The 26,434-nt window shown below is 46.1% G+C and overlaps 1 protein-coding gene across 6 annotated transcripts; it reads left to right on the forward strand.

Annotated features, from left to right (window-relative positions):
• On the forward strand, positions 1-26,420 carry LOC130266556 (histone-lysine N-methyltransferase NSD3-like). 6 transcript variants are annotated; one of them, XM_056515807.1, is made up of 23 exons: positions 1-724; positions 3,369-3,437; positions 3,893-4,052; positions 4,437-4,591; positions 4,855-5,403; positions 6,194-6,320; positions 9,506-9,606; positions 11,950-11,995; positions 12,460-12,590; positions 13,109-13,237; positions 13,862-13,988; positions 14,361-14,558; positions 15,526-15,696; positions 18,137-18,286; positions 20,425-20,581; positions 21,138-21,340; positions 21,801-21,913; positions 22,336-22,605; positions 23,281-23,397; positions 23,494-23,635; positions 23,897-24,003; positions 24,328-24,532; positions 25,293-26,420. In XM_056515807.1, the coding sequence occupies exons 1-23, from the start codon at positions 44-46 to the stop codon at positions 25,532-25,534; spliced, it is 4,350 nt and encodes a 1,449-aa protein (XP_056371782.1). In that variant the 5' UTR covers positions 1-43; the 3' UTR covers positions 25,535-26,420. The 6 variants fall into 6 exon arrangements, with proteins under 6 accessions (XP_056371782.1, XP_056371784.1, XP_056371783.1 ...); XM_056515809.1 differs by lacking the exon at positions 18,137-18,286; XM_056515808.1 differs by lacking the exon at positions 3,369-3,437.
• Positions 26,421-26,434: the final 14 nt, after the last annotated feature.

Here is a 26,434-nt window from a genome sequence, read left to right on the forward strand (position 1 = left end):
CCCTATGAGAAAAAGGGAAAGCTAAGGATGCTGGAGCAGAACAATGGATTTCTCTTTCTCTTTCATGCAAGGGATCATGGGAAACACAATTCAGCAACCACCTCAACTCATTGACTCGGCCAACATCCGCCAGGAGGAGGCCTTCGATGGCAGCAGTGACCTCGGCGAGGATGGGGCCCGGACGCCGTATGAGGCCGCGCTGCAGCAAGGCTTCCAGTACCCCCCGGCCGAGGAGCTGCCGCCCCTCAGCAACGGCTTCCCGCCGGCCCTGGGCAGCTACGAGCCCCAGGGCAAGTTCCAGTTCCCCCAGTACCCCAATGGCTCGGCCAACGGCTTCGGGGCCGGCAGGACCTTTAGCCCCCCCGAGTATTACCCCGTGGAGAACTCCAGCTCCAACGCCAGGCCGCACGAGGCGCTGGGAAAACCTTCCCCTCCCCAGCCGCCACCTCCTGCACCGCCTCCAGCTCCACAAGTGGGCATTCCAAAGAAGACTGGCTCACCAGAGATCAAACTCAAAATAACCAAAACTATCCAGAACGGCAGGGAATTGTTTGAGTCCTCCCTGTGTGGGGACCTGTTGAATGAAGTCCAAGCGAGGGAGTACGCTAAGGCAAAACACGAAGGGAGGAAAGAGAAAAGGAAAAAAAGTAGCAAGCACGACTCTTCCCGGTCGGAAGAGCGCAAGTCACACAAAATTCCAAAATTAGAACCAGAGGAGCAAAATGTAAGTGGAATGGTGATTTCAGCCGTGTGCACACCTGGTGTTGTTGATGGAGAGCGTGTCCGGCAGGGTTTGTCCTTGTTCTGCCTCTGTGCACGCTGAGTCACCAGGCTTTAGTTACTCGTCAGAGCCTCAGCATGAGGTTGCCAGGAGCTGTGGCTGTAGGTAACACAATGTTGGTTTAAAGCTCATATGAAAAACAAATTTTAGAAAAGGTTAAATATTGTTTTTTAAATATTATTTCATGTTACAGCACGTTTAGAGTTTGCTACACTCAGGCCAGTGTTGAAGATGAAACTTCTGGACAAAAGTTCACCCATTCCTAAAATTGCCTCTTAGAAGAGTGCATGAATTGTTGAATGGAAAGTCAGGTTACTTGGGGCATTCAGCAGTGAAACATGAATTAATCTTGTACCGTATTGTCCATGTGCAGAGGATGTACATCAGGTGGTCTTAACTGAGATTCCAGGAAGCAAAGACCCAGATTATTTTGGTGCCCTCTCGTTCTTTTTCTTTCAGTTTCATAAGCCACTCCAGTACTTCTGTTTTCTTTTTTCGTGCTTGCTCCTGCCACCTCTGTGGTGGTGGTTTCTGCCTCTCCCAGTTTGAGGGAATGGGTGGCAGAGAGGCTGGTAAGTGCTAGGAATGGGGAAGTTGCTGTATCTGGCCAGGACAGAGGTTGCCCAGCGCAGGCTGGGCTGTTACAGAATGTAGCTGAATTTGTTGTGAGGTCTGTGAAAGCTCTTGGAGCTTGCTGCCTTCAGGGAGAAGATCCTGTCCTGCAGGGATCAACTCTGCTCTGCCAGAGTGGGTTCTGTGCTCCATGGAGGTGCTGTAGGAGCTGCTGGGTCCTGCTGACACTTCCTGAGCAGCCTCTCTTGCACTGTACCTGCTTTCTGCTCAGTCTCCATCACCCCCACATCAGCCTGTCAGCTTGTTTCTCCTCTTACCGGTGACTCCTGTTCTGCTCCTGGAGCTTCAGCTGTGCCTGTTCCTCTGGCTCTGTTACCTGCTTACCATGAGAATGGAATCTTATGTCTCTCACAGACTGAATTAAAACCTTACATCTTGAATTCCAAGTTCCCAGTCATGTGTGTCATGCAGAGTTCCCCAGAAATCTTAAGTCTTGCTATTGTCCTCCTTGTGGCTTCTATTTCCCTTTCTAAAGGTGGTGTTGCAATAAATGTTTCGTGTTACCCAGCCCTGTTTCACACTAGGCCTGCTCTGACAGGAACAGGATTTTGTGCTGGTGGTTTTCACTATGAGTTTGCCAGGGCAGTTTCAGGTCTTTCAGCCCATCATTTTGCTTTCAATTTTACAATTTCATCTTCATGTACACTTTTGTCATCTTCAGTGTTAATGGTGTGAGACTTGTGACTTGGGATCATCTTCATAGGAGCAAACAACTTGGTTGTTTACACTCAATGAGGCTGTGGCAAGCCAGATGATCAGCAGTTGTTCCTTATTCTGATGCTGTAATTTCAGTGGAAATCCACTGACTCTGAGGGGATGCCCATACTGCAGAGGCTGATTTAAAATGGAAATGTTGTGAAAACACTGGTGAACGTCAAGCTCTGAATCCTTGTTTCAAGAATCAGCCTCTCTGCTTGGTGGTTATGTTCTGTGAGGAGCTGGAAGTTTGCAGTCTGTGAACCCAGCTTGACTCTCCTGGCAGAGGGAAGGTTTCAGGAGAAAACAGGAATCAGTGCTGTGCTTCCTACTGTACAGGGAGGAAGAATTTCTGCCCAGCAAATAGCAATGTGGTTAGTCTAAAATGATAGTTGTGTACAGAAAACTGCAGATGAGACCCTGTGCTGTGCCACCCCTGACCTGAGCTACTGTGTCCCCAGTTCTCTGGAGCACACAGTGTGGGCTGATGTGAGGTCTGTGCTTGGAGTGGCCTGGGAATAACAGGGGTTGTCAGCATTATTAGTTCCTCACTGCTTGTGGCTGACCACTCCTTTTGCTGCTCTTTGAGCCCTTTGACTTCTCTGCTGCAGGAAAAGCAAGTGCGTGGCAAATGTCTCCTGAGATAGTTCCCAGCCCAGCCTTATCTCAAGCCCCTGTCCCCTCACACCCTCTGGCATGGCCACCCCATGTCCATGCCAGCTTCTGCTTGGGGCTGATTCTGTCTGTGTTGTGGACTTGATCCTCCAAATATATCTGTAAACACTATGCAATTTAACATCAATTTTACAATTATCATTTTGTATATTTAGCATCATTTATGTACTGCAGTTCTTGCAAATAACTGGTGTACAGTGAGACTCACCACATCACTATGGAAATCCTTACATGGCGTTCTCTGGTTTTTGGAAATTGTGTGTTATTTTAGATGGAAAGTTATTTGATTTACTGTTTCTGAATGTATGTTCTTCTGTCACCTGTTACAGGAGAACATAGTTATATTCAGGTGTGATAATAATGTAAGTGGTGTAGGGGAAACCAGGTATTTCTTTATGGTGATGTTACTGTGTTAATTTGGTACAAGGAATAGTCATATTCATGTTTTCTGGGTTCATGGTTGCCTTTCTCTTGTGAATTATTTTTTTCTGCCTGGTTTCGCTATTTCTTTGTTGTTTTACTGTCCCCTTACCTTGTTTGTATTTGTTTTCCTTTTTTCTCTTCGTTGTTACCCATTTCTTAGAGACCAAACGAGAGGCTTAGCACACTCTCTGAGAGACCAAGAGAAGAGGCAGTGCTGGAGGAAGCCCCGGTTAGTACATGCTCCAATTAACACTTTTGAACTTGGAGAATGTCACTGGTTTTGGAGTGTTTCTTCCATTGATTCTTTAACTGTCTGATAAATCAGTTGTCATTTCTTTTAAACTCTTATTGCTGTCATTACTGCATCAATGCATCTCTTATTTTACTGGATTTATTGCTTTATTTTATCCTAGAAGCAGTATTTTCAATCGGCTTAGGAAGCAGAATTGTTTTGGGGGTTGCAAGTTGCTCTTTTGTGCCTCGGTTTGTCAGTGATGTTGTTATGTAAATCCCAGCCGTGTGCAGCTCTTTTCTTTCACGTTTCTAAGAAATGTTTTTGTCATCTTGGATTACCAAACCTCAGGGATAGCTGAGACAACAACAACAGGTCCCAGTGGATGGTGTGTGCATCTCCAAGTGCTCTGAATCCTCTCCTGTGGCTGTAATCTGGTGTTTCCTTTGCAGGTGCAGCCGCTCGTGCCGTCCCTTCCAGCGCAGGTCACCCATGACATCAAGTTCCAGATTGGGGATCTGGTTTGGTCCAAGGTGGGGACGTACCCCTGGTGGCCTTGCATGGTGTCCTGTGATCCACAGCTTGACGTGCATACCAAAATTAATACGAGAGGTAAGGGAGTGTCAGGTGTCTGTAGCTGTTCCTTTGTTAAAAATATCTTCATTCTAAACTGCCCTTTTGGGGTAAATTCTGCTGTGTGTGTGCTAAACAGAACAGTTCTGACACAGAGCTAGTAGCTGGTACTCTGCAGGTGGCACTGTGGGAATGGGCTTGTGCACAGGTGCTTGTGCTTTTCTCAAATCAGTAGGAGAGTGTTCATTGTGGGCAGGGTGTCCTGAGCTTCCCTCTTAAACTGTTCTGGATCTGGCCTCTTGTATCTCTGCACTTGGCCAGGTGCCTCTGCTTGCAGGAGTGAAGCACTGGGGAGGAGGAAAGCATGAGCTGAACAGGCAGAGCAGTGTTGGTACAGCTGCTGACTGGAGTTTGCCCTTTCAGGTGCCCGGGAATACCACGTGCAGTTCTTCAGCAACCAGCCAGAGCGAGCCTGGGTGCACGAGAAGCGCGTCCGGGAGTACCAAGGGCACAAACAGTACGAGCAGTTACTGGCTGAGGCAGCCAAGCAAGCCAGCAACCACTCTGAGAAGCAGAAGGTACAGGGGGCACTGGGGGGATCATCTCAGTAAGGGACATGCTCCAGGGCAGGTCTGGAACTCTTCAGAGCTTTGCCCTGAGAAGGACTGGCTGCATCTCGCTGGCAGGGAATTCAGTGTTCACGTTCAGTGTCAGAAATACCCTGTAAATGGAGAGCAGGCTGCAGTCTGCTGCCTGAGAGGTGCAGAGACCCTCAGGATTGTGTTTAAGCGCCATTGTGACAAATCTGCAGTGTAACCAAGTGTTTGTCTTGTCCCTTAAGATTCGCAAGCCGCGGCCGCAGAGGGAGCGAGCACAGTGGGACATCGGCATTGCCCACGCCGAGAAGGCGCTGAAAATGAGCCGGGAGGAGAGGATAGAGCAGTACACCTTCATTTACGTGGACCAGGAGCCAGAGGAGGCTTTGGCTAAAGCCAAAAAGACTGCTGCTGCCAAATCGGAGGCCAAGAAGAACCGGCGGCCGAAGGTGGCGCCGAGCACACAGCCAGAGCACAGCAGCGCCAGCGTGGGGACAGGAACGGGGACAGGAACAGGGACAGGACCAGGGCCAGGCTCGTCCCCCTCCCACGCCGAGGCGCGCAGGCAGCCCCCGCGCAGGCAGCCCAGCGGGGACGAGGAGGAGGCACCGCCCGTCAAGATCGCCTGGAAAACAGCTGCAGCCAGGAAATCCCTACCAGCTTCAATAACCATGCACAACCTGGATCTGCAAAAGTGTAACATGTCTCCAGTTGTTAAAATTGAACAGGTTTTTGCCCTTCAGAATGCTGCTGGGGATGGAAAACTCATCGATCAATTTGTTTATTCCACCAAGGTACGTGCTCGGTGCAGTGACCCCTCTTCTGCTCCTGAGTTATCCTGAGCCTGCCTTACTGGGGAGCTTGAACTGTGTCCACCAAGCTTTCATCATCCCTGTTCCTTTCACTGGAGAGATTACCAGACAGATGTGACAATAGAATCTTTCAGTGCACTGAGCCCCCCTTCCAGTGCAGCTCTGGCAGTAACTTTTGCTGGTGGCAGAGCAGCTCCCTACTGATGGCCATGTTTTTGTTTGTAACACACTAAAAATATTAAAGCTCTTTAACTTCAGCTTTGTAGTTGAAATAATCCAAAAATTCTTGATAAAATCAATGGTTTTGTGGGAAACATGACAGAACTGTTAATAATGTACTAAAAAGTATTTTGTGTAACAGACTTTTAAATTGAGTTCTGCCTCTGAGCTTCCTTCAGGTGCACAGCAGCTTCCCACAGTCAGTGTAAGGAAAAGGCTTAGGACTATTTCTCTGCCTCCTTCTGCCTCTCTACCTGCAGAGTGTTTATTTCATCCTAAGCCCTGTAGAGAAGGTAATGTTTAGAAAAGTCACTGGAATTATTTTTTCCTTGTGTATAAGGGGAGATTGAGAGGGTGGAAAGCTCTGCAGGGAAGCAGCTCCATAGTAGATTTAATCCTGTGTATGTGTTGTCAGTTTACATGTATAAATGTCCATTGTTGGGTTGGAGAGCATTGGTTGTTTCTGTTCTGAGATTCAGAGGCAGGTCTGTTACCTGGAAGGAACACACCTTTATAACAGGGGAAGACAATCTTTTCCTTTTTTCTTTTAAAGGGAGTTGGTAGCAAAACAGAAATAAGCGTCAAAGGACAAGAGAAGCTAAATTCTTCATCAGCCCAGAGGAGTGAAAAAGCAGTGGTGCAGAACACGTCCTCTCCTGAGACAACCTCTGGGGCAGCAGGTAGGGAAACTGCAGTCCTGCTCTGAGCCTGAGTCCTCAGCATGACAGTTCAGATATCAAATCCAGCATTTTCTCATTACTTAGAAATTATTAACATCTTCCTGTTTACATAGTAATTGTAATGAGCATGGCTAATGTCACACATGCTGAGCCAACAAACACAGCATGGCTGTGGGGTGGGATTGGCCTCTGAACCTTGTGTCTGCAACTTACAGCCTGAGTCAACATACTCAAGGGATGATGTCCTGTGCAGAGCAATGGCAAGTTGGTTTGGAAAATAACCCAGTGGATGTGTGTTAGCAGGGCATTGCCATGGCTTTTGGCCCCAAATGTAAAATACAAGAGCTGTCATGAAAGCAGAAGAGTCAGGCAGTGGCACATTTCAGTAGGGAATGTCTGATTCAGGAGGAAGGCTCCCCAAGCTTTGTTGTTGAGTTTTTGCATGACCTGTTAAAGAGCAGGGATTTGTAAAAAACTGCTTCAACTGACTGCATCAACCAAATGAGGTAGTGCTTGCCTTCTGAAGCCATCTTAGGGGGCACATCATAAAGCAGTGAGTTCTGAAATACCAGGTGTGAGGGGAGAAGAACCACTGAAGCAAATAATGGAACTTGGTCCTGAAAAGGGAAAACCTTGAATGAGCTATTTGCATCTCATAATGCTGCCAGGTGTCACTTCTGCTTTAGTTATCCATCTGTTTGATTATTTCACCCTTTCCAACCATGAAATAGGTGAGAACCAGAGTCAGAATCTCAGTGGTCAGCATCCATGAATCCTCTGCAAGCACACTTCAGGTTCTGTCTGTGGTGGTTTTAGGCAGGGTTATTTGTTCTGCTGCTTTATGGAGTGTTAGGGACTGCAGCACACGGGCCAGGACATCTGGATTTCCTGCTGTGACTGGGGATTCCCCAGCTGTTGACAATGGTGGTTCTTTCCAGCTGTGGGTGCTGTGGCTACTTGAATTGCCTTGCAGCAGGAGAGACCATCACCATTCTGTTCTCTTACCTGGTATCTAAAGGCTTCAGCTTCCCTAAGGCTCCTCAGATGTAGGGGTGAGAATTCTGAGCCTCTCTTTTTTCATTTTCTTAGGCTTTTTGGATACGTAGCACTCCACCTGCTAACACCCTGTAAGGGCCTGAGCTTACCTGCAGTGCACACTCCAGTCACTCAAAGCCATTTCCAAAGCCCAGTTACTCGTCCCCTCTTGTGGAACATAACTGCCAAGTCCTTTTTTCAAATGTAAGCTCAGCGGAACTTCAGAATCCCTTACGGTAAAGTATTTCCCAGGCTGACTCTGGGAGTCCTTCCTGGTAACCTGCAGTTAGATACACAGAATTCAATAATGCTGGAAAGATAATTTCCTTACTTGAAATCTGCTACTGCAAGAGCAGCCCTGAGAGTCCCTGGTGCCTTGGCCTGCAGACACTGAACTAGGATTTATCTCCAGCAAGGTCAAGGGCTGGTCCAGCATGTGTCTTGAAACTTTGGATGAAAATGTACCTGAAGATGGGATGGGAGCATTGTGAATGTGGTGATGGAACCTTGGAGAGCAGGAAGAGGAGGAAGTGCCCATTGCAGTGATCAGCATTGGACACTCTGGTTCTGGAATTCTCTGATCCAGGGCTTGATCTTATCTCCTTGGCTTTAGCAGGGCAGCACAGGGAGAAAATCCATTCTTGGTAAAAGTAACTATTGGTCACACCTGCTCAAATTTGCCTGAAGCTGCTTTACCTGAATCAGGGGATTTTGGTCACACAGCAAAGTGACAAAAGATGTTCTCCAGCTGTGATGTGGAGACCTACTGCAGCTGTGAGAGTTTCTCAGGGGATGGGGCCTATTGGAACCAGAAGTTACACGTGGATGGACATGATGGATGTTGACCTGAGTCATTAATTTCTAAATTATTAATAACCAGTTGCTATTATTCATTCATTAATACACACTAAAAGTTTCTTCCCTTGAAAACCCTTTTTTTTTTTTTCCCCCTCAGAAATCCAATTATTGTAACATGATAACTTTTCCAGCTGGATAGTTTAGTTACTGAGACATTCCCAAGCCATTCAGCCATAGGAAAAATGCTCATCCAATGGATCAAGAAGAGTTTTAATTTTTTTCTCTGAAGTCCTTTTGCAAGGCTGTCTTTCAGTCTGGTTCAAGCCCATGTGTCTCTAGATACTTGATCTTCTGACAAGACCAACAGTGCATCTGTCTGGCATAGTCAGCTCCCAAGAGTTTGCAGCTTTGCTTGGAAGAAAACAAAGTGTTTCCTGGTTGTGTCCTCTTTAGGTGAGGCCTCCTAGACTGAAAACCCAGAATAAGCTTTCCAGCAGCTCATTGTAAATCCTCAGATGGCAGTTTTCTGTCAGCTCCAAGTGTGTGCTTGTTCCAGCAGCTGCCCGTGGTGTTGAGTGTTGTGTCCGTGGTTGGGAGGCGCTGGAGCACAGAAAGGACTTTTGATTTTGCCAGCCTTACTTGCCAAAAACCCAGTAGCTCCCTCTTCATCTGTTGGCAATAACCTTCATTAATCTGAGTTTGTTTTCTATGGCAATACTTTTAAAAACCTGTTTTTCACGTTCATTAATGACAATAACACATCGTGGTTGATGCTTCTGTTTGTGCTGAGTTTTTCTTCCCCTCAAAACCTTCAGGTGAGCACTGAGGTCTGGTGTGGCTGCAGGTGGTGCAGGGTGGGGCTGGCTGTAGTTATGTGACAGAGCCATCACCCCACAGAGAGGGGCACAGATCTGGCATTTTGGGGGAAATCCTGAAGCTGTGCTTTGCATCTGAAATTTCTAGTTTGTTTTTGTTCAAGGAGTTGGTTGTGGCTACCTTCCCAAAACACCAAAGATGGACTGTTTGGTTCAAAATTACCCAAGTGAAGACTGTGCCTGAGAGGTGTGTTATGGATTATGGAAATCTGCTTGCCCTAAGCTGAATTCCAGCCTTTTGTTCCACTCTGTTACTCATGTCTCTTTTCTGAAGCTGATCTGTCTCTGGAATCAGAATGTGTGTCTGCAGCCACAGCATCAGCTGGTCAATAGCTTGGAACTGAATTGAAAAATAAAACATTCAAAAGAGGACAAAGTCTTGGTTTCGTTCCTTTACCTGTTGGTTTGGTGTTGCACATCTTGGTGTACCTCAGAAATACAAGGAATCATGTAATGGAAACCTTTTTCCTTCTTCAGGTTCTGTAGAAAAGAAGCAACAGAGAAGATCGATTCGAACCCGCTCCGAGTCTGAGAAATCCACTGAAGTTGTGCCAAAGAAGAAGATCAAAAAGGAGCAGGTTGGCTTCCTCCATGTAGAGAGTTAAAATATATTGTATTCATAAATGTTGTGGCTTATATTGGTGCCTTTTTATTTTTCTCCATTTTTCCCCATCGGGTTTCGGTTCGGACTATCCTCCATGAATCCCCCTGTCAATGCCATTGCTGTGACTCTGCTACTGGCATCTTCTCAGTATCAGTCAGGCTATGGAAGTGGGAACGCAGTGATGGATGACTCCTAATGAACCTGCTATGTTTCCTTTGAGATTTCTGTTCTGAGCAAAATGGGTTTGTTTCAGTGATTTCTCTTGGATGGAATTGCCACCAGGGTCCTTCCTTTGGCTCTTGATTTAGCTGCTGGTTTGTGTTGAGGTTTTGTTTTTCAAATGAAGTTAGAGTGATTAAATTTGACCACTTCTGAAAATGGACTTCAAGAATGATTTCACTTAAAGATGAATAGTCAGACTTTCATGTTGGCAGACATCAGAAACAGTTCTGGGATATACCATTGAAACATGAACATGAAATAGTTCTAACGTGTACAGGGCATTCCTTTAATCTGGATGTCAGACAGACAAATGTTGTTGCTTTAAAAAATTTTAATGATAAAAAATTTCTGCGTGGAAATGAGTAGGAAAGTGCAGTGGATGGACATAAATATTAAAACCTGCATATGCTTTTTAACAAGTTTGTCAAAGTTGTTGGTTCTTCTCCTTACATGGTTGATTTTATCCCTCTTCAAGGGTGCTCTGTCTGAAAGCTGAGAATTTTATATAAAAGTTTCATAGTTTAGCTTTTCCCAGTGAGAATTTTTAAAGAGGGACAGTCAGGATGAAGTTTTATATGGGAAGGGGAAAAATATTTTTATCTCTTTAATTTATTCTTTGCCCTTTGCGCTTTGTTTTGCACTTCCTTCACTTCAGAGACTGAAAGTGAGCTCAGTTGCTTTTTGGGATTTTTTTCCCTTATTTTTCCCTTGATGCTGCAGCATTTCTGCACTGCTGTGCAGCAGAGGAGTGCTCCAGCTCGAGGCAGTTTCTTGCTGAAACTTTAAAGCAATTTAAGTGTTGGGTGTGTGACACCTGCTGTGGTCCGTGGAGCCTCTTGGCACGAGCTGTTGCAGCCTCCCCCTTTCAAAAGAGTTGTTTTATGTTTGTAAAGGTTTCTTATTCTAACAAAGGTATAAGAACCAACAAGATGAACTTCCAGGTGCATTCTCTTACCTGGCTGACTCAGTCTGTGGACGTTATTTAAAGTGCTTTTCTCAGGAGAAGTATCTGACTAAAGTGAAACCCAGGGGCACTGTGTAATGTGCAAAACCTTGAATGTATTAAGTTAAATTTTAAAAAAGAAAACTTACTAGCTTCTTACAATTATGCAACAATATTTGTTACCCAAAGTCAAGTTTTCTTGATTCCCCAGTTAGTCTGCAACAACTTGGTATAAAATTATAACTGGAACGAGTACAATTAATGGGAAAAACAAAATGTTGATGCTACTGTTACAGTGACTAGTGGAGAAATAAAAGTGATTGTTTAGATTTTATATTTGTATTACAAAATGTATCCTATACAAATCCTTCTACTGTATGTTTTTACCTATTGTACAACAAAATAAAATATTTTTTAAAAAAATTATAGAATAATCCTTAAATATTTACTAAATGTGTTTCTCCATGCATATGTAACCACATTGCAAAGAAATAACTTGTAATTCTTAACCTTGAAAACAGGATTTTAGGCAACAGCTTTCTTCTGTAAATATTATCCAGTCACAAATTCCCACATCTCCATGTATGTTGGCAGAACAGTTCCTAAACTTCTCTGTAGGATCAAGGGCTGGAGGTGCTTTTGCAAGGTTGTGAACTTGTGCATTGTGTGCTGAGGTGCCCTGGAGTGGCAGCTGTGTAGAGCCCTGCACCGGGGCACCGGGCGGGCCCGTGCAGAGCTCTAGACGGGAGGAGGAGCTCCAGGAGCTCCGGGCAGCTGCTGGGAGTGGCCCCGCGCTGTGTCTCACTAGCCCAGTGCCCCCCTGCCAGGGCAGCGTGTGCCCACACGGCTGTGGGCTTTGCACAGCACCGGGGAGGCTGCCCAGAGGCCCCACTGCTGCCTGCTGGACACGGACACAGCACTGCTGTCACCCTGGTGCCCAGGAAGGCAGAAAGGAGCTGGCCAGTGGCCCGTGGTGCCAGGGCTGCGGGCACCAGCCTAGGCAGGAGCGGATCCAGCAGGACATGGAGCTCGGGCTGAGCAGGGGATGGCATCTCCCACCTGCATTCTAACCCCTTGATCTGACCTGTTTACTTTTTGGTCCTAGGGAGAAGCTTTCCTCTGGTGTTAACTGTGCATTTTCCTCTCAAACAGGTCGAAGCTGTCCCACTGGCAGCAGTGAAGACGGGGCTGCAGAAAGGTGAGTGGCAGGTGAAAATGAGCTCATGGCCCTCGGGCAGCAGCTTTGTTCCATGTGAGCTGCAATGTTGGGGCTCTCTGGGGCCAAGCTCCCCTTCTCTGGGACAGGCTGTGTTTGGGGTTCTGGTCCTTGTGCAGTGCTGGGGGAAGGAAGGTCTTTGTTCATGTGCTGTAAGTCCCTGGATCCTTCTAAGTCTCCTTAGCCAAAGAAGAAATCTAAGGATTTATCCTTCCTTAGAGACGAGTTATTGCCTTCCTTCACTGTGTCTCCATGTTAAAAAGTTTGTCAAAAGCTCTACTGAGCTGGTTTTCAGTTAATTTTCGGGGAGAATTCAACTAGTAATAAAATTGCAAACTGGAAATTAATTCATATAATGGAGTCGAAACTCATCTTTCTTTCCTTTATTAAATTTAAGCAAAAAGTCGAGAACATATATTAAACTAATTTTAGCTTGTTGTGTTAAGGTGCCAGTGAGATTTCAGACTCCTGTAAACCCTTGAAGAAGAGAAGTCGTGCCTCCACAGACATGGAATTGACCAGCTCAGCCTACAGGGACACGTCTGACTCTGATTCCAGAGGACTCAATGATTTACAGGTAAAGGTGTCTTGGTTCTCACAGGGACCTGATCAAGCTCAGCGTACAAGAGGCTTTCCAGTTAGATTATTTATAAATATGTGAACACTATTTTCTACAAATTTTGAGTCTTTTATTATCTGAAAACATAAAATCTAATCTGTTCCTTTCTAATCCCCTCTGTCGGTTTGTTATGAAAATACAGTGTTTACTTACAAATTTTCCTGTTACTTTGTCTGGCAAAGCATTGGCTTAGATCATAGTTTGCTCTGTGGAAGGTTTGAAATTTTTGGGAATTGGGAAATGCTGCTGTATCTCGTGTAACTCCAGGGAGTATCTGGAAAAGTAAGAGAGCTCTTTATGGTGTTGAGCTTGTGCGGGCACTTGTGTCATCCCAGTGAAGTTCAGCAACTTCCAGAACCTTTGTGCCTCCTCACCTGCCAAATGCTCTTTTGATCAGCAGTGGTAGAGAGGTTTTTGCCAGTGTGTTTGTCCTATGGAATGGTGTGGTTTGAGTGCTGTGGTTTTTGCTGTTTTAGGGCAGTTTTGGGAAGCGCTCAGACAGCCCCTCAGCCACTGCCGACGCTGATGCCTCAGACGTGCAGTCGGTGGACTCCAGCTTATCCAGGAGAGGAACTGGAACAAGCAGAAAGGACACTGTTTGTCAGGTAACTGGTGATACTGGGAAGTGATGGATACTAAACATGTATCCCCTATTTCTGTTGATTCTCTTAATGTGACCTCTCAGATGAAATATACAGGATTTTAGGAGTTTTTATCCTCTGGAAATGATTGATATTAACTAATTCCTAAGCCCTCCTGCAGGCCAGAAAGCTCAGGAGCTGGAAGGTGGTGTCTAAGCCATACCTGCCAGCATCAGTAGAAAAAGTAGATTCCATTTTCTGCTTTCTTCATTTGAAAATTCCAGATGGTTGGTCAGGATAGGAGAGAGTGAGAATTTTTCAATATTTTGAAAAAAAAAAAAAAATCCCGGGATCCTCTGTCTAGTTCCCTGGTCCATAGTAAAGGACCTGAAGAACAAGAGCAGCTTGTTCCCTGAGAAATGGAGGAGTGCAGATGGATGCTGCGGTGCCTCTTCTGTCTGTCCTGGCTCGCACTGTTACCCCAGAGCAAGGTGCAGGGAGTGCTGGGGCTGTCCTCAGCCTGAGACTTGCCAGGTTGAGCTCTCCTGCCCTGATTCTGAAGCAGTTGCAGGTAGTTGCTGTTGGCACTTGGCAGTCCCTGGCCTGTCAGGGTTCCCTGCTCCCTGCTGAGCTCCATGCCTGTTGCAGATCTGCGAGAGCTCCGGCGAGTCGCTGCTGGCCTGCGAGGGCGAGTGCTGCAGCATGTTCCACCTGGAGTGTCTCGGCCTGAAGGCTGTGCCTGAGGAAAAGTTCATCTGCACCGAGTGCAAGAACGGTGAGTGCATTCTGGGCCTGGAAAACTGGGAGGGATTTCCCCCTTTGCTCAGGAGCCACATTCTAGTCAAAGCAAACCAAGGTGGTGCTTTTTGGGGGTTTGTGAGTTTGGGTTATTTCACTGCTTGAGACCAGATTCTCGTTTTCAATTTAACAAGAAAAAGTAATGAAGTGCTTAAGGTTTTACTTGGAGTAAAAGATTTTTATGTGAGCAGCAACTCCATTGTTATTGTGGATCACAGTGATCACCCAGCCTGTGGGATGGGGAGGCTCCTGTGTTGCTCAGTCTGTTAGTTTCAGAATTTGTTGGGACAATATCTGTGTATCAGAGCTGGCTTTTACAGTGGGGATCCCTTATTCCTTCTCTTCCAAGGGGAGCACACGTGCTTTTCCTGTAAGCTCCCTGGCAAGGACGTGAAGCGCTGCTCCGTCAGCACCTGTGGCAAGTTCTACCACGAGGGCTGCGTGCGCAAGTTTGCCACGGCCCTGTTCGAGTCACGCGGCTTCCGCTGTCCCCAGCACTGCTGCACGGCCTGCTCCATGGACAAGGACATGCACAAAGCCAGCAAAGGTGAGGGCAGCTGCTCAGGGCACGGGGAGGCTGGGCTGTGTCAGCACAGTAACACTGTACGTGGCTCCACTGTCTGTAGCACAGCAAGGAGGGGCTCCTTATTGAGGTCATCAGCTGAAGTAGCTCCTGGCTGGGAAGCAGCCTGACACTGTGCAGTATGCCTGGATCTGGATCCACACACTTAGTCAGCTCTTGGTGCTGATCCAGTGGAAGCCAAGGGCTCATAGTATGAGGCCAAGGAATATTGGTTTTTAAAGACAGTTTGTGCATAATTATTTTTCAAGGAAAAAGATCCTTTTAGAAATGAACCAAAATGTTCAAACCAAACAAACAGATTCTAGAATGGTAGAAGTTTTTCTTAACGATTTTAAAGTGAAAGTCAAAAGGTAGTATTTGTGAAACTTTCTTTAGAAAAAAAATGTAGCTGTTTCGTTTTTTTTAACCCAGTACTGCCATTGGAATAAACTCAGCCTTACCTTTGCCTGTGGGGAATTGTGCCCTGTCCTGACCCCAGCCCTGGGTGTTCTCAGTGGTTTTTGCAGCCCCAGGGTGCAGTGCCCCAGTGACAGTGCCCCAGGGTGCAGTGCTTCAATGACAGTGTCCCACTGCTGCAGTGCCCCGGTGTGCAGTGCCCCGGTGCTGCAGTGCCCCGGTGCTGCAGTGCCCCGGTGCTGCAGTGCCCCGGTGCTGCAGTGCCCCGGTGTGCAGTGCCCTGGTGCTGCAGTGCCCCGGTGCTGCAGTGCCCCGGTGCTACAGTGCCCCGGTACTACAGTGACCCGGTGTGCAGTGCCCTGGTGCTGCAGTGCCCCGGTGCTACAGTGCCCCGGTGTGCAGTGCCCCGGTACTACAGTGCCCCGGTGTGCAGTGCCCTGGTGCTACAGTGCCCCGGTACTGCAGTGCCCCGGTGCTACAGTGCCCCAGTGACGGTGCCCCGGTGACGATGCCCTGGCTGTGTTCTGTCGAGCAGGTCGCATGGCGAGATGTCTGCGCTGCCCCGTGGCCTATCACTCTGGAGACGGCTGCATCGCTGCAGGAAGCTTGTTTGTGTCATCCCACATCCTCATCTGTAGTAACCATTCCAAAAGGACTCACTCCTCATCAGCTGTAAATGTAGGCTTTTGTTTCGTTTGTGCAAGAGGTGAGATGCTCGGTTTTTCCCTGTTTTATAGTTCTGTTGTCATTTGTGCAGTTTAGTGATAAATACAGTGTTTCATGAGGAGTTCCTCCTTAGGGCTTGCTGGGATTAAATGGGATTTTTGTCTAATTTAATTTAATTTAATTTTGGTCAGCAGTTCTCATGAGATTCCACTTGTTGTGTTGGTCCATAACATTTGATAGCCAGAAGCAGCAATAGGCACTCAGGCCAGCTTGTTCTGCCAGTAGGGAAAAGCAGATCCCAATTCCCCCATTCCAGCCTTTTTGTGCTGAGAATGGCTGCTGTGCTGTTAATCACTATAATAAGCAGAAGGGGATTCTTTCACTGCTACAAACTTAAAACTGTATAAGGCTAAAAGGTGGGATTTACTCTGAAAAACTGAAAAACTCAGTTTATAACTGCCATCATATTTGAGAACTTTGAAAGAAAACCTTTAGCAGTACTGTATGAGGGGGTTTCATGCTGGGCTTTTCCATGTGTCGAAGTTTGTTTGTTTTCTTTTTAATTTTTTTTCCCACTTGTTACTTTTATGATTCTTCAGTCACCAGGGTTCTGCCAGAGAGCAGCTTTAAAAAATGTCAGTGCAGCAGCCTCTTTGGTCTCAAGATTCAAAAGCACCATTATTCTTAGGTGTTGGAATAATGTTAATGTGTACCTTCCACAGAATGCCAGCAGTTTATATTGGATGTGTTCTCTGCAGCAGTTTTGAGAGTCACTAATAGGGAAATGAAAGTTGGCTGGATCCTGAAGTTACTTGTTTTCATTTGTGTTCATTGAGGTGGAAGTTTAGTTTGGCTTGACTTTGCAAGAGCAGAATAGTAATTGCACATCTCAGAATGACAGGGAATGCAGAAGGAATTTTTCATGCTTTTTTTTTTTTTTTTCTTCCACTTTACCTTTGTTTAGTAATTCTCTTTATACCTGAATCTGGCTCCATTGGAGATTAAACTGCACAAGTCTGGGTTTTCTCCTGGCAATCTAAATAACCTCTTGAGCCCTGGCAGATGGAATTCCCTGTCCCGTGTATTCCCCAGATCTTAATTAAGAGAACTTGAACAGTTACAAACCATTGCCACTGCCTGAATTCTCTGTCTTGGAGCAGCTCTATACTTGTTCATCTAGAGCATTCTTGTGGGGCTTGTGTCCTCCAGCCTGGCTGGAGTCAGAAGCCAGAGTGCTGAGGCCAGTACCTGGGGCAGGAGCACTGAGTCACCTGCTCAGGAAGAAATGGGGAGCTGAATGCTTTGGAAATCCTTGGACACATCTGGGAGAGTGGTGATTTAATTAGTGTTAGTTGCTATCAGAAGCAGAGACTTTGTATTTAGATGCAGTTACTGAAGTGAGAAATGTAGATGAGAGACAATCTGTAAAATATACAAACTTGCTTACAGTGAGGTACTTGAAATACAAGATATTTAAAGACTTCTTACTCACGACCCTGCAGTACCCTGCAATCAGAATGTCAGTTCTCCTTGCATGTGGAGGTTCCCTTGTTTTAGGAACCCTCCCAGTGATGCGTGTCCGGATGGGCTGACCCCAGTCTTCTTACAGCAGTGTTTTGGCACCACCAGGAGCTTCTCTCCAGCCCCTAGCTGTGTGTCCCTCAGGGGAGGAACTGGGGGCTCTCTTGGTAGCTCATCTTTGCTGGGGGCTCAGTTGCTCTCCTCCTCCCGTGAGTTCCTGGCCAAGCGCTTCTGCTCTGCAGCCCTGGGCTCTCAGCTGGGCTGCCTGGCTCTTTGGGGGAAGGAGGAAAAGCTCTTCTTGCTGCAGGACAGAGAGCTGCAAAGGCCTGGGATGGAGTTATGTAGGGAACTGAGTGCTGGACTCTTCTGGAGCAGCCCTGGCAGGGCTGGGTGGGCCTAGGGCAGAACCTCCATCTGTGCTTCCCCTTGGTGCCTTGCAGAACCCTGACCTCCTCCTTGCTTTCCATTACAGTACAGAGATTAAACACTCAGGAAGATCTCAGGACTGGATTTGCAGAGAGTGGGACAGTGAGTTCTCCTTCCCAGCGTCTGTTCTGACTGTAGCCCCAGCTCAGAGCACAGCCCTGCTGCAGTCACATCACCCCAGGTCTGCAGAGGAGCTTCCTTTTGCCCTGTGGGAAGGAGAGGGGCTCCCACAGATCTAAACTTCACTGCTTTTCTTGTGCTTGTCAATGAATGCACAAATGAAGGGTAAAAAAACAATTGAAATTCCACTTAGAAGCAGCTTATTTCATTGCAAGATTTTTCAGTTAGGTTTGAGTCTCTCCAGCACAACCTCTGTGCTAGTGCAGAAACTTTGTCAGACTTACCTTTTTCTTCATTTTATCCTTTTTTCGTTCCCACATAACGCATTAGAGGTGGTCATTGGGTTTATTTTTCCTTCATGGAATCATGGGTAGTTTCATTGCAACTCATCTCTTTCTGTTTGTTTCGTATAGGGCTGGTAGTGCAGGACCATTCAGACCCCCTGTTCAGTTCCTATGCCTATAAGTCCCACTACCTACTGAATGAGTCAAATCGTGCTGAGTTGATGAAATTACCTATGATTCCTCCTCCTTCGTCAGCTTCCAAAAAGAAATGTGAGAAAGGTAACCAAAATAGTTTCTTTCTCTTTAATTTACTTTCGTTTTTTCTATTTTTTTCTCTCTAAATCAATGGAGAAACGTCTGCTTGTCCCCACACTGACTGCTTTCAGTGACCTTCACTCATGGTTTTTGTGAGCCTGTGTTCATGTTGTTGGCAATTCTTAATTTTTTTTTTTTTTTTAATTATAAAAGGGCTTAAAATAATTGCTGTCACTAAATTCTCCTTGGAAGAGATTTGGTCACTCTGTACCTGGCCTGGGCTGTTCCAGGTTCAGGGAGCTGTTTGCACAGCAATGTGAAGAGGAGGCAGATGGATCTCAATATTGCTGCAGTTCAGTATTTACCTGGCTGATGTAAAACCACTTCTTAAAGGGGTTGGAAGCAGGGGGGGGTGTGCTGCTGCGGGTCTTGGGCAGGTCCTGAGAGCAGAGAGTGCTTTGGGGCTGGAGCAGGGTGGGAGCTGTGTCCTTCTGGAGGGTGCCAGAGCAGGAGGGCAGCGAGCTGTGGCCTGTATGTGTCCCCACAGGGCCTCGTGTGCCACCTCCAGCAGGGGCCAGCAGTGCCTGTGCCTGTCCCTTCCTGGGGATGGGTCCTGGCCCCAGGCAGGGTCACTTCCTGCAGCTGGGGGGCCAATGCTCCCCAGATCCCACCAGGACACTTGTGCTGTGTGTGTGCAATGCTCAGCTGTGACGTTTCATTCCCCACAGAGCTTTGGTTTCCCGGGAGCGTTCAGAGCCGGTGCCCCACTGCCCAGCCCAAGTTAGGTCACTCTGAGCTTTGTGGGATCAGTGGCTTGCAGTAGTCCTGTAATTCCTGGAAACAAGAATTATTTTGAGCCCTGTGCTTAGCTTGAGCCATATCTGCCTAATGCATCCCGAGAGCTATGTTGGGTTTTTTCTTGCTTAGCATTGACAGTTTCGTGTTTGATTGTGTTTGATTTTTGCATCTCTTGGCATTTTCTCATCTTGGATAATGTTTTGATAATTTGTCTGTATTTCCTCTGAAGTTACATTTGCAAAAAATGCTTCAAAAATTTCGTTATGGGTTTGGGAGCTCTGAATGGTCCATATGACGGGATTTTACTGGTTTTAGCAGAGGAAATACAGTGCTGATCGTGCAATTGAATTGTTTAAGGAATGCTTTTTGTAACATTCAATGATCTATTAATGCAGTGATATTTTGGGAAGTCTATAGGTAGACAAGATTTTCTGATAAAGGTTTGAAAGTGACTATTCACACTTATTTTGATACTGTGATTGAAAATTGGTTTGAATATTCTCAAGTCTCTCCCAGATTTTCCATCCAGGACACAAAAACTTGTTAACTTTAAAATATATATACATATAAGGATGTATATATATTTTTATATAGCTAGATGTATAAAATATTACAGTATGTGTAAGGTATCATGTCATCTTACATGAGCTGCTTTGCTGAGGGTGGCTTAGAGATGTGCTGTGGCTTTCCACATGTAACACATCATCCAAAATGTGAGCCAACCAAAATAACTTTTGCCCAAATTAGTGTAAATGTCAGAAATTCTTGTGAACTCTAGTGCTGAGGTTCCCTCTGTGCACCAGGAATTTTTGGGATGGGGGCGACTCACACATGTCTCATTCTGCTTTATGTACTGGGCTCATCCTGATAAACTTTTTGTGGAATAAACACACTTACTACATCTCTTTTTCATGTTCTTGCAGCAGAAAAGTATTGATCAACCTATAGGCTGTGGGGTTGGTGCTCGCTGATGATTGCTGGGGATTCAGTCAGAGCAATGTTGATTGAAAAGGATTCTGTAGAGAAGTGGAGTCTCGGGTTGCTTTGGCCATCCCCAAAGCACTAAAAGCTGTTCCCAGCTGCAGTGCTTCCTTTGGGAATGCTGCTTCTCCTGCCAGCTCACCTCCTGCTTGAGTCCTCAGCTGCTTTTTTTGTCTGATGCAGTGAAGAATCCCAGCTTAGACTAAGCACTGCACAGTCCTTTTAACCAACATTGTTAAGTTTGACTTGATCCCTTTCTTTTGCCATTTTTCTATCGGGCGGTGGGAACCTGGAGTGGATGATTTAAAATTAATGTCAGTTGCTGTGCACGGGGGGAGCAAATCCTGACTTCTACAAACCAAGCAGGGCTTCTTTGTTTCAAGGTGGCAAACTGTTGTGCTGTGAGTCCTGCCCAGCTTCCTTCCACCCCGAATGTCTCAGCATAGAAATGCCTGAGGGCTGCTGGAATTGCAATGACTGTAAAGCTGGCAAGAAGCTGCGGTACAAGCAGATCGTTTGGGTCAAGCTTGGGAATTACAGGCAAGTTCACCCTTTGGGGCTTCTCATGTTTGGATGTTTTCATGTACTCTGGAATTGCAGGAAGATAAAGCAGCTCATCGTGAACAAGAGTTAGAAATCCAGTGATTCCTCTGCTTGGGGTCAGGCACGGATGTCACCCTTGAAATGCAATGCTCCTGCTTTTCCCTTGCAGGGATGGACTCTGGATTGCACCAGAGGGCAACCCCACACCTTTGCTCTGCAGAGCTGATCAGGATCTGGGAAAGCAGGGGCTGGCAGAGCCCAGCTGTCCTTGCTACTGTTGGCTTTAGTCAGCTGCAGCAGTGCAGGTGTTTACAGGTGATCCTGGAAACCCACTCTCAGGCCATGGATGTTCTAGAAGGCTTTTCCAGAATTTGGAGTAAGAACATTGCTTGTGTTTTGCATGGAGCTTCCCAGGCATTGCCAGCAGGAGCCTTGGCTGTGTGAAGGAGAAATTCATTTCCTTAAGAAAGGAAAACTGGCTTTAATTCTCAATCCCATTAGGGAAACCCTGGTTCAGGGAACTTATATTCTTCTTTTTTCTCCTACTCTGCAGGTGGTGGCCAGCAGAGATCTGCAATCCCAGGTCTGTGCCTCTCAACATACAGGGCCTCAAACATGATATCGGGGACTTCCCAGTATTTTTCTTTGGTTCACATGACTACTATTGGGTACACCAGGGCAGAGTTTTCCCTTATGTTGAAGGAGATAAAAGCTTTGCTGAGGGGCAAACTAGTATTAACAAGACCTTCAAGAAAGGTAAAATCAAACAAAGTTTATAGTGGTTTATGACAAAAATTCCACGTGTTTGTGTCTCCATCACCACTTAACCTGCATGGGAATATTATGTGACTAGTGTTCTGTGTTCACGTGAAATCCAAGCATTGTGTCGATCCCTTGACTGCAGATAAAAATGTGTTTAAGTGCCAACTCATTGTGTGTTGTTGTGGGCCAGTTCAGTGCTTCCACAAACGGGGAAATGTTAAGATGGATCTCGGGCTCTGCTGCATGGGATCATTGTTCAATATCTTGGTACCTGCTGAAAGTACCTGATGATAAATTCATGATAAATTGCAATAACTAATTTTTAGCTTGTCTTTTTGTTAATAGAGTTCTGTTCCTAGTCTTAAAAAAATATTTAAATAGATACATGTACATGTACGTATTTGATTAGCAGCAGCTGGGGCTGATTGCTTTCTATTCTGAATTCCTTGCACAGCACTTGAAGAAGCAGCAAAGCGTTTCCAGGAACTGAAAGCACAAAGAGAAAGCAAAGAGGCATTGGAAATTGAAAGGAATTCAAGGAAACCTCCACCCTATAAACACATTAAAGTGAGTTGGCATCTTTCTTTTTTATTCTGTGTGTGAGGAAGTTAATGCTGTGCATGAGTAAGGATGCCTAGAGAAGGTGTGGCTGCCCACTCCCTGGTCAGGAATGGGTTGGATGGGCATCAGATCAGCCTGATGCTAGTGGAATCCATGTCAGGGATTGGGACTGGATAGTCTTTAAGGTCCCTTCCAACACACACCGTTCTGTGATTCGAAGTTATGTACTTGCACAAGGTGTTCAGCAGTGCAAGCCCCAAGAGACTCACATAAATCATTCTGCTGTTCTATTCACTCATCTCTCGTTGTGTTTTGCAGTACTGTAAAACACAGCATAAAGTAATTTTTTCTGTGCCTGTTCGGGTCAAGCTGCTGGCTCTGTTTGCAGTGCACTGTGTTCATGCTTTGCTCTCCCACTCTGTCCCCAGTCCAACAAGGTGATCGGGAAGGTGCAGATCCAGGTGGCCGACCTGTCGGAGATCCCGCGCTGTAACTGCAAGCCCTCGGATGAGAACCCGTGCGGGCTGGAGTCCGAGTGCCTCAACAGGATGCTGCAGTACGAGTGCCACCCGCAGGTGTGCCCGGCGGGGGAGCGCTGCCAGAACCAGTGCTTCACCAAGCGCCTCTACCCCGACGCCGAGATCATCAAAACCGAGCGCCGCGGCTGGGGGCTGCGCACCAAGAGGAGCATTAAAAAGGTGCAGGGAGCAGGGCAGGGCTGGCACAACCAGCAGGGGCCTCTAGGTGCAAGCACTGCCCTCTGCACCTCCAGAGGATGAGCTGTGTTTTAACCCCTCAGCATCTGCCTCAGAGTAATGCCCCCCAGTGCATTGGTAACCTTGTATATGGAGGCTTCAGTCACATCCCAGCTCTTCTGTATTTCCTTAGAAAACACTATTGGCCTGGAGAGCTGTTTTTAAACGTGGGGTTTAGCCATTAATTTTATTCCATTCAGAGCTTTTTGAATCTGCATTTCATAAAAAAAATTGATACTGCAAATTTTCTGAGCTTACCAACTGCTAAAGTCCTAATAAAAGTGAAGTATGTAGTGAAAATACTTACTGGAACAGTTCCTGATTCCTGAGGAGTCCATGAATATCGTCACATTGTCCTCTTTGAAGAAAGTGGGAAGGTTGAAAGGGTTTTACAGACCTGACAATTGTCTTGTGTGCTGAATGCAGGAGCAGGGATGCCTTTTATTCTGTGTGGGTGTATTGCTTGGACAGCAATTACCTAGTGCATGTATTCACATTGTGCCTACTAGAACCATATTGTTCCTTTTTTATAGGAAGTGCTTTTTTCTGTGCTGCTTCTCTTTACCATCATGATTAGGATGCACAGACTTCTTACTTTTGTTCTCCTTTCCTTTGCAGGGTGAATTTGTGAATGAGTATGTTGGAGAGCTGATTGACGAGGAGGAGTGCCGGCTGCGGATCAAACGTGCTCACGAGAACAGTGTCACCAATTTTTATATGCTGACTGTAACCAAGGTAAGTATTGTGTCTTGTTTGATAACAAAAGTCACTCAGCAGCAGGAAACCTCTTTGCTTTCTAAGTACTAAACACATCTTTGTCTTTCCTTGAAGGACCGAATAATAGATGCTGGCCCAAAGGGGAATTACTCTCGTTTTATGAACCATAGTTGTAACCCAAACTGTGAAACGCAGAAATGGACAGTGAATGGTGACATTAGAGTTGGACTCTTTGCTCTTTGTGACATTCCTGCAGGTAAAAGGATGGCACTCTTTGGCATGTTTGCTTTTGTCTTACAGTAGCCAAGTTCCTCACTTAGAATCATGCTTTTTTTCTTTGAAGTTATTAATGCCAGTGAAGTGTTTAGGAACCTTTTTATTTATTGGAGTGGAGATGATACTTAGAGTTCCAGTTTTAGCAGGGGTGTCATGGTAATAAATGCTAATGAAATGTCATTGTCACAGACCTGTCTTCCCTCAGTGTCCATCTGGGTGAATGTTTTTCTTTGAATTTTAGGAATGGAGTTAACATTCAATTACAACCTAGACTGCCTGGGCAATGGCAGGACCGAGTGTCACTGCGGAGCAGAGAACTGCAGCGGCTTCCTGGGAGTGCGTCCCAAGGTACATGGCTGGAACTGGAGCTTCTGCTCCCAGAGAAGACATTCTGTAGGGCAGAGAGGGTTTTGATTTATTTCATTCTTTAGCCTGTCTAGTACTTTCTACCCTTGGAAGTCTCCAAAGATTTTATAGTGTGCCCTGCCATGCTGTTGTGTTTGGTGGGAAGTTAATTCAGGAGCATCTGAATGAGCACTTCTGGCTTTTAGAGCTTAAAAACTATTTTAAATGGCTCTCGTTTAAGAACAGTTCATGCAACTAATAACCCAAAATTGACTGGAATGCCAGGGGTTTAAAAGTGACTCTGTATTGTGATTTGCTCCTTCTTAGACAGCATTTGCAACAGCAAATGAAGAGAAGGTGAAAAATGCAAAATTAAAGCAGAAGAAACGGAAAATAAAAACAGAACAGAAGCAGATGCATGAAGATAACTGTTTCCAGTGTGGAGATGGGGGAGAGCTGGTCATGTGTGATAAGAAGGACTGTCCCAAAGCATACCACCTCCTATGCCTTAACCTGACTCAACCACCTTTTGGTAAGAGCAGTCACGTGGCTCCTCCTGCTCAACTTTTCCTTCCTGCTACAAGACACTGTTGGAGATGAAATGCAGCATTCATGTACATAAAATACAGTGTTCACTTGCATTAAATGCAGTATTCATTTGCACTAAGTGCACTAAATTTGCTTGTGCAGTACCACTCACTTCTAGCAGTACATCAGGTGACTCTTCCTGAATGGAACCAATGGGCAGAGGCTTTGTCATACTTTTTAATGTTGTTCTTGTTCCTCTTCTTGAATCAAACTTCCTCTTATTTTGATTGAAAGATGAGCATCATCTTGATGTCCTAGCCCAAGCAAGTGGCAGTTCAAACGCTGACAGAGCCAACAGAATGTGTAGGGCTGACCTAAAGCTTCCTTTGGAGGTACCCTCTGAGGAGTGCAGAGTCCAGGGCAATGTGAGATGCTCACAAAGGAGGAAAATGTACAAAACAAACTCTGTCTTGCACGGACATTCGGTGCCTTGATGCCCAGGGGGGTAGATCTCACTGTTCTAAGGTCTAGTTGTGCATGCAGTAGTGTTCTAGGCCAAGAGAGGCCTAAAAAAATGCAAAATAGAACTGTGTTTAGTCAGATTCTTGTAGAATCTCAGATGAGAAGCAGAAGTAGCAGCTGATTTTTCTGAACTTGGTTTGAATTCATCTGAGCAATACAGCATGGCGTGAGGGTTAAAGGCCAGTGCTGTCCCTGAAGTGCACTAATTCCAGCTTCCTTTCTCTCTCTCCTGCCATCCTCAGGAAAGTGGGAATGTCCATGGCATCAGTGTGACATCTGTAGCAATCCTGCTGTGTCCTTCTGTGAGTTCTGCCCCCATTCCTTCTGCAAGGATCACGAGAAGGGAGCCCTGGTGCCGTCGGCACTGGACGGCCGCCTCTGCTGCTCCGCACACGACCCCAAATCGCCTGTGGCACCCGAGTACTGGAGCAAGATCAAGTGCAAATTGGAAGCACAGAACGCTGTGGAAGAGGCAAAGGAGTGAATTTGGTTAAAAACAAACAGGGGAGGGGAGAAGAAGGGCAGCAGGCGATGAACTCAGAGATTGCAGTGCCACACTGGGCTTTGTCCTCGGGGCCGTCACGTGTGAACTGGAGGGGGACCATTGACCTGAGCGAGGAGGAGCAAGCAGTGGTGTTTGCTTTTTATTGTTTGGTCTTTCTTTTACCCTTGAATGTGCTACAGCAGCTCTTACTGTGGGAAACCTGGAGCGTCTTGGCCTTTGAAGAAAACCGTAAAGCTTTTGACAGTGAAAAGAATATTCTGTTTAAAATAATGTTCTTTGAGTGTAGAAAGCAAAGCATAGCCACATATTTATTTATTTAATTTTGAAAGGGTGTTGAAGATCTGGCTTTGATCAGTCATCGTGTCTTTAAAAACAAAGCGGCAAAGCCAACGTAACTTTTGTGTCTAGTTTATGGCAAGAGCAAAGCCTCTCCCCTCTGTAACGCTGAGATGCCAAACAGACAGGTGTGGGTGTCAGACCAGGTGACTCTGAAATGCCTCTGTTCCAGTACTTATTGTTAAAGGCATTGGAGAAGGTAGGTTGTCTCTCATGTTTACTTATGAATATTATTGTGAAGCTTTTCCTGTGAGAAATCAAGTGTGTGACTTCTGGGAAGTGCTCGTAACACAAGGTGTGGCAGTGGGGAAGAAGTGGTGGCTCCTTGCTCCAGAGCTGCCTTGGGTGTTTGCAGGCAGATGGGAAAATTCAGGGTTTAATTGCACAGTGGTCATTTCTTTATCCCACCTGTTTTGGAAACCTCTCAGGCAGGAGAGGCTCCGAGCCTCAGTCAGTCCTGAGTGGGTTCATCATCTGCCACATCTGCCCTGCTTTGGTGGCAGTTCCTGGGTGTGATCTTCAGTCCTGCCTTCCCAGGCTCCC

This window comes from Oenanthe melanoleuca, unplaced genomic scaffold, assembly GCF_029582105.1.
Source record: "Oenanthe melanoleuca isolate GR-GAL-2019-014 unplaced genomic scaffold, OMel1.0 S085, whole genome shotgun sequence".
Taxonomy (NCBI): Eukaryota; Metazoa; Chordata; class Aves; order Passeriformes; family Muscicapidae; genus Oenanthe; species Oenanthe melanoleuca.

Excerpts from the sequence above, each read along its gene's own strand:
- LOC130266556 (XM_056515807.1), top strand. The coding sequence starts at position 44 with ATGGATTTCTCTTTCTCTTTCATGCAAGGGATCATGGGAAACACAATT. Across the intron at positions 13,238-13,861 it reads GAAAGGACACTGTTTGTCAG|ATCTGCGAGAGCTCCGGCGA; the intron begins GTAACTGGTGAT and ends TGCCTGTTGCAG. Across the intron at positions 24,533-25,292 it reads CCTGACTCAACCACCTTTTG|GAAAGTGGGAATGTCCATGG; the intron begins GTAAGAGCAGTC and ends TGCCATCCTCAG.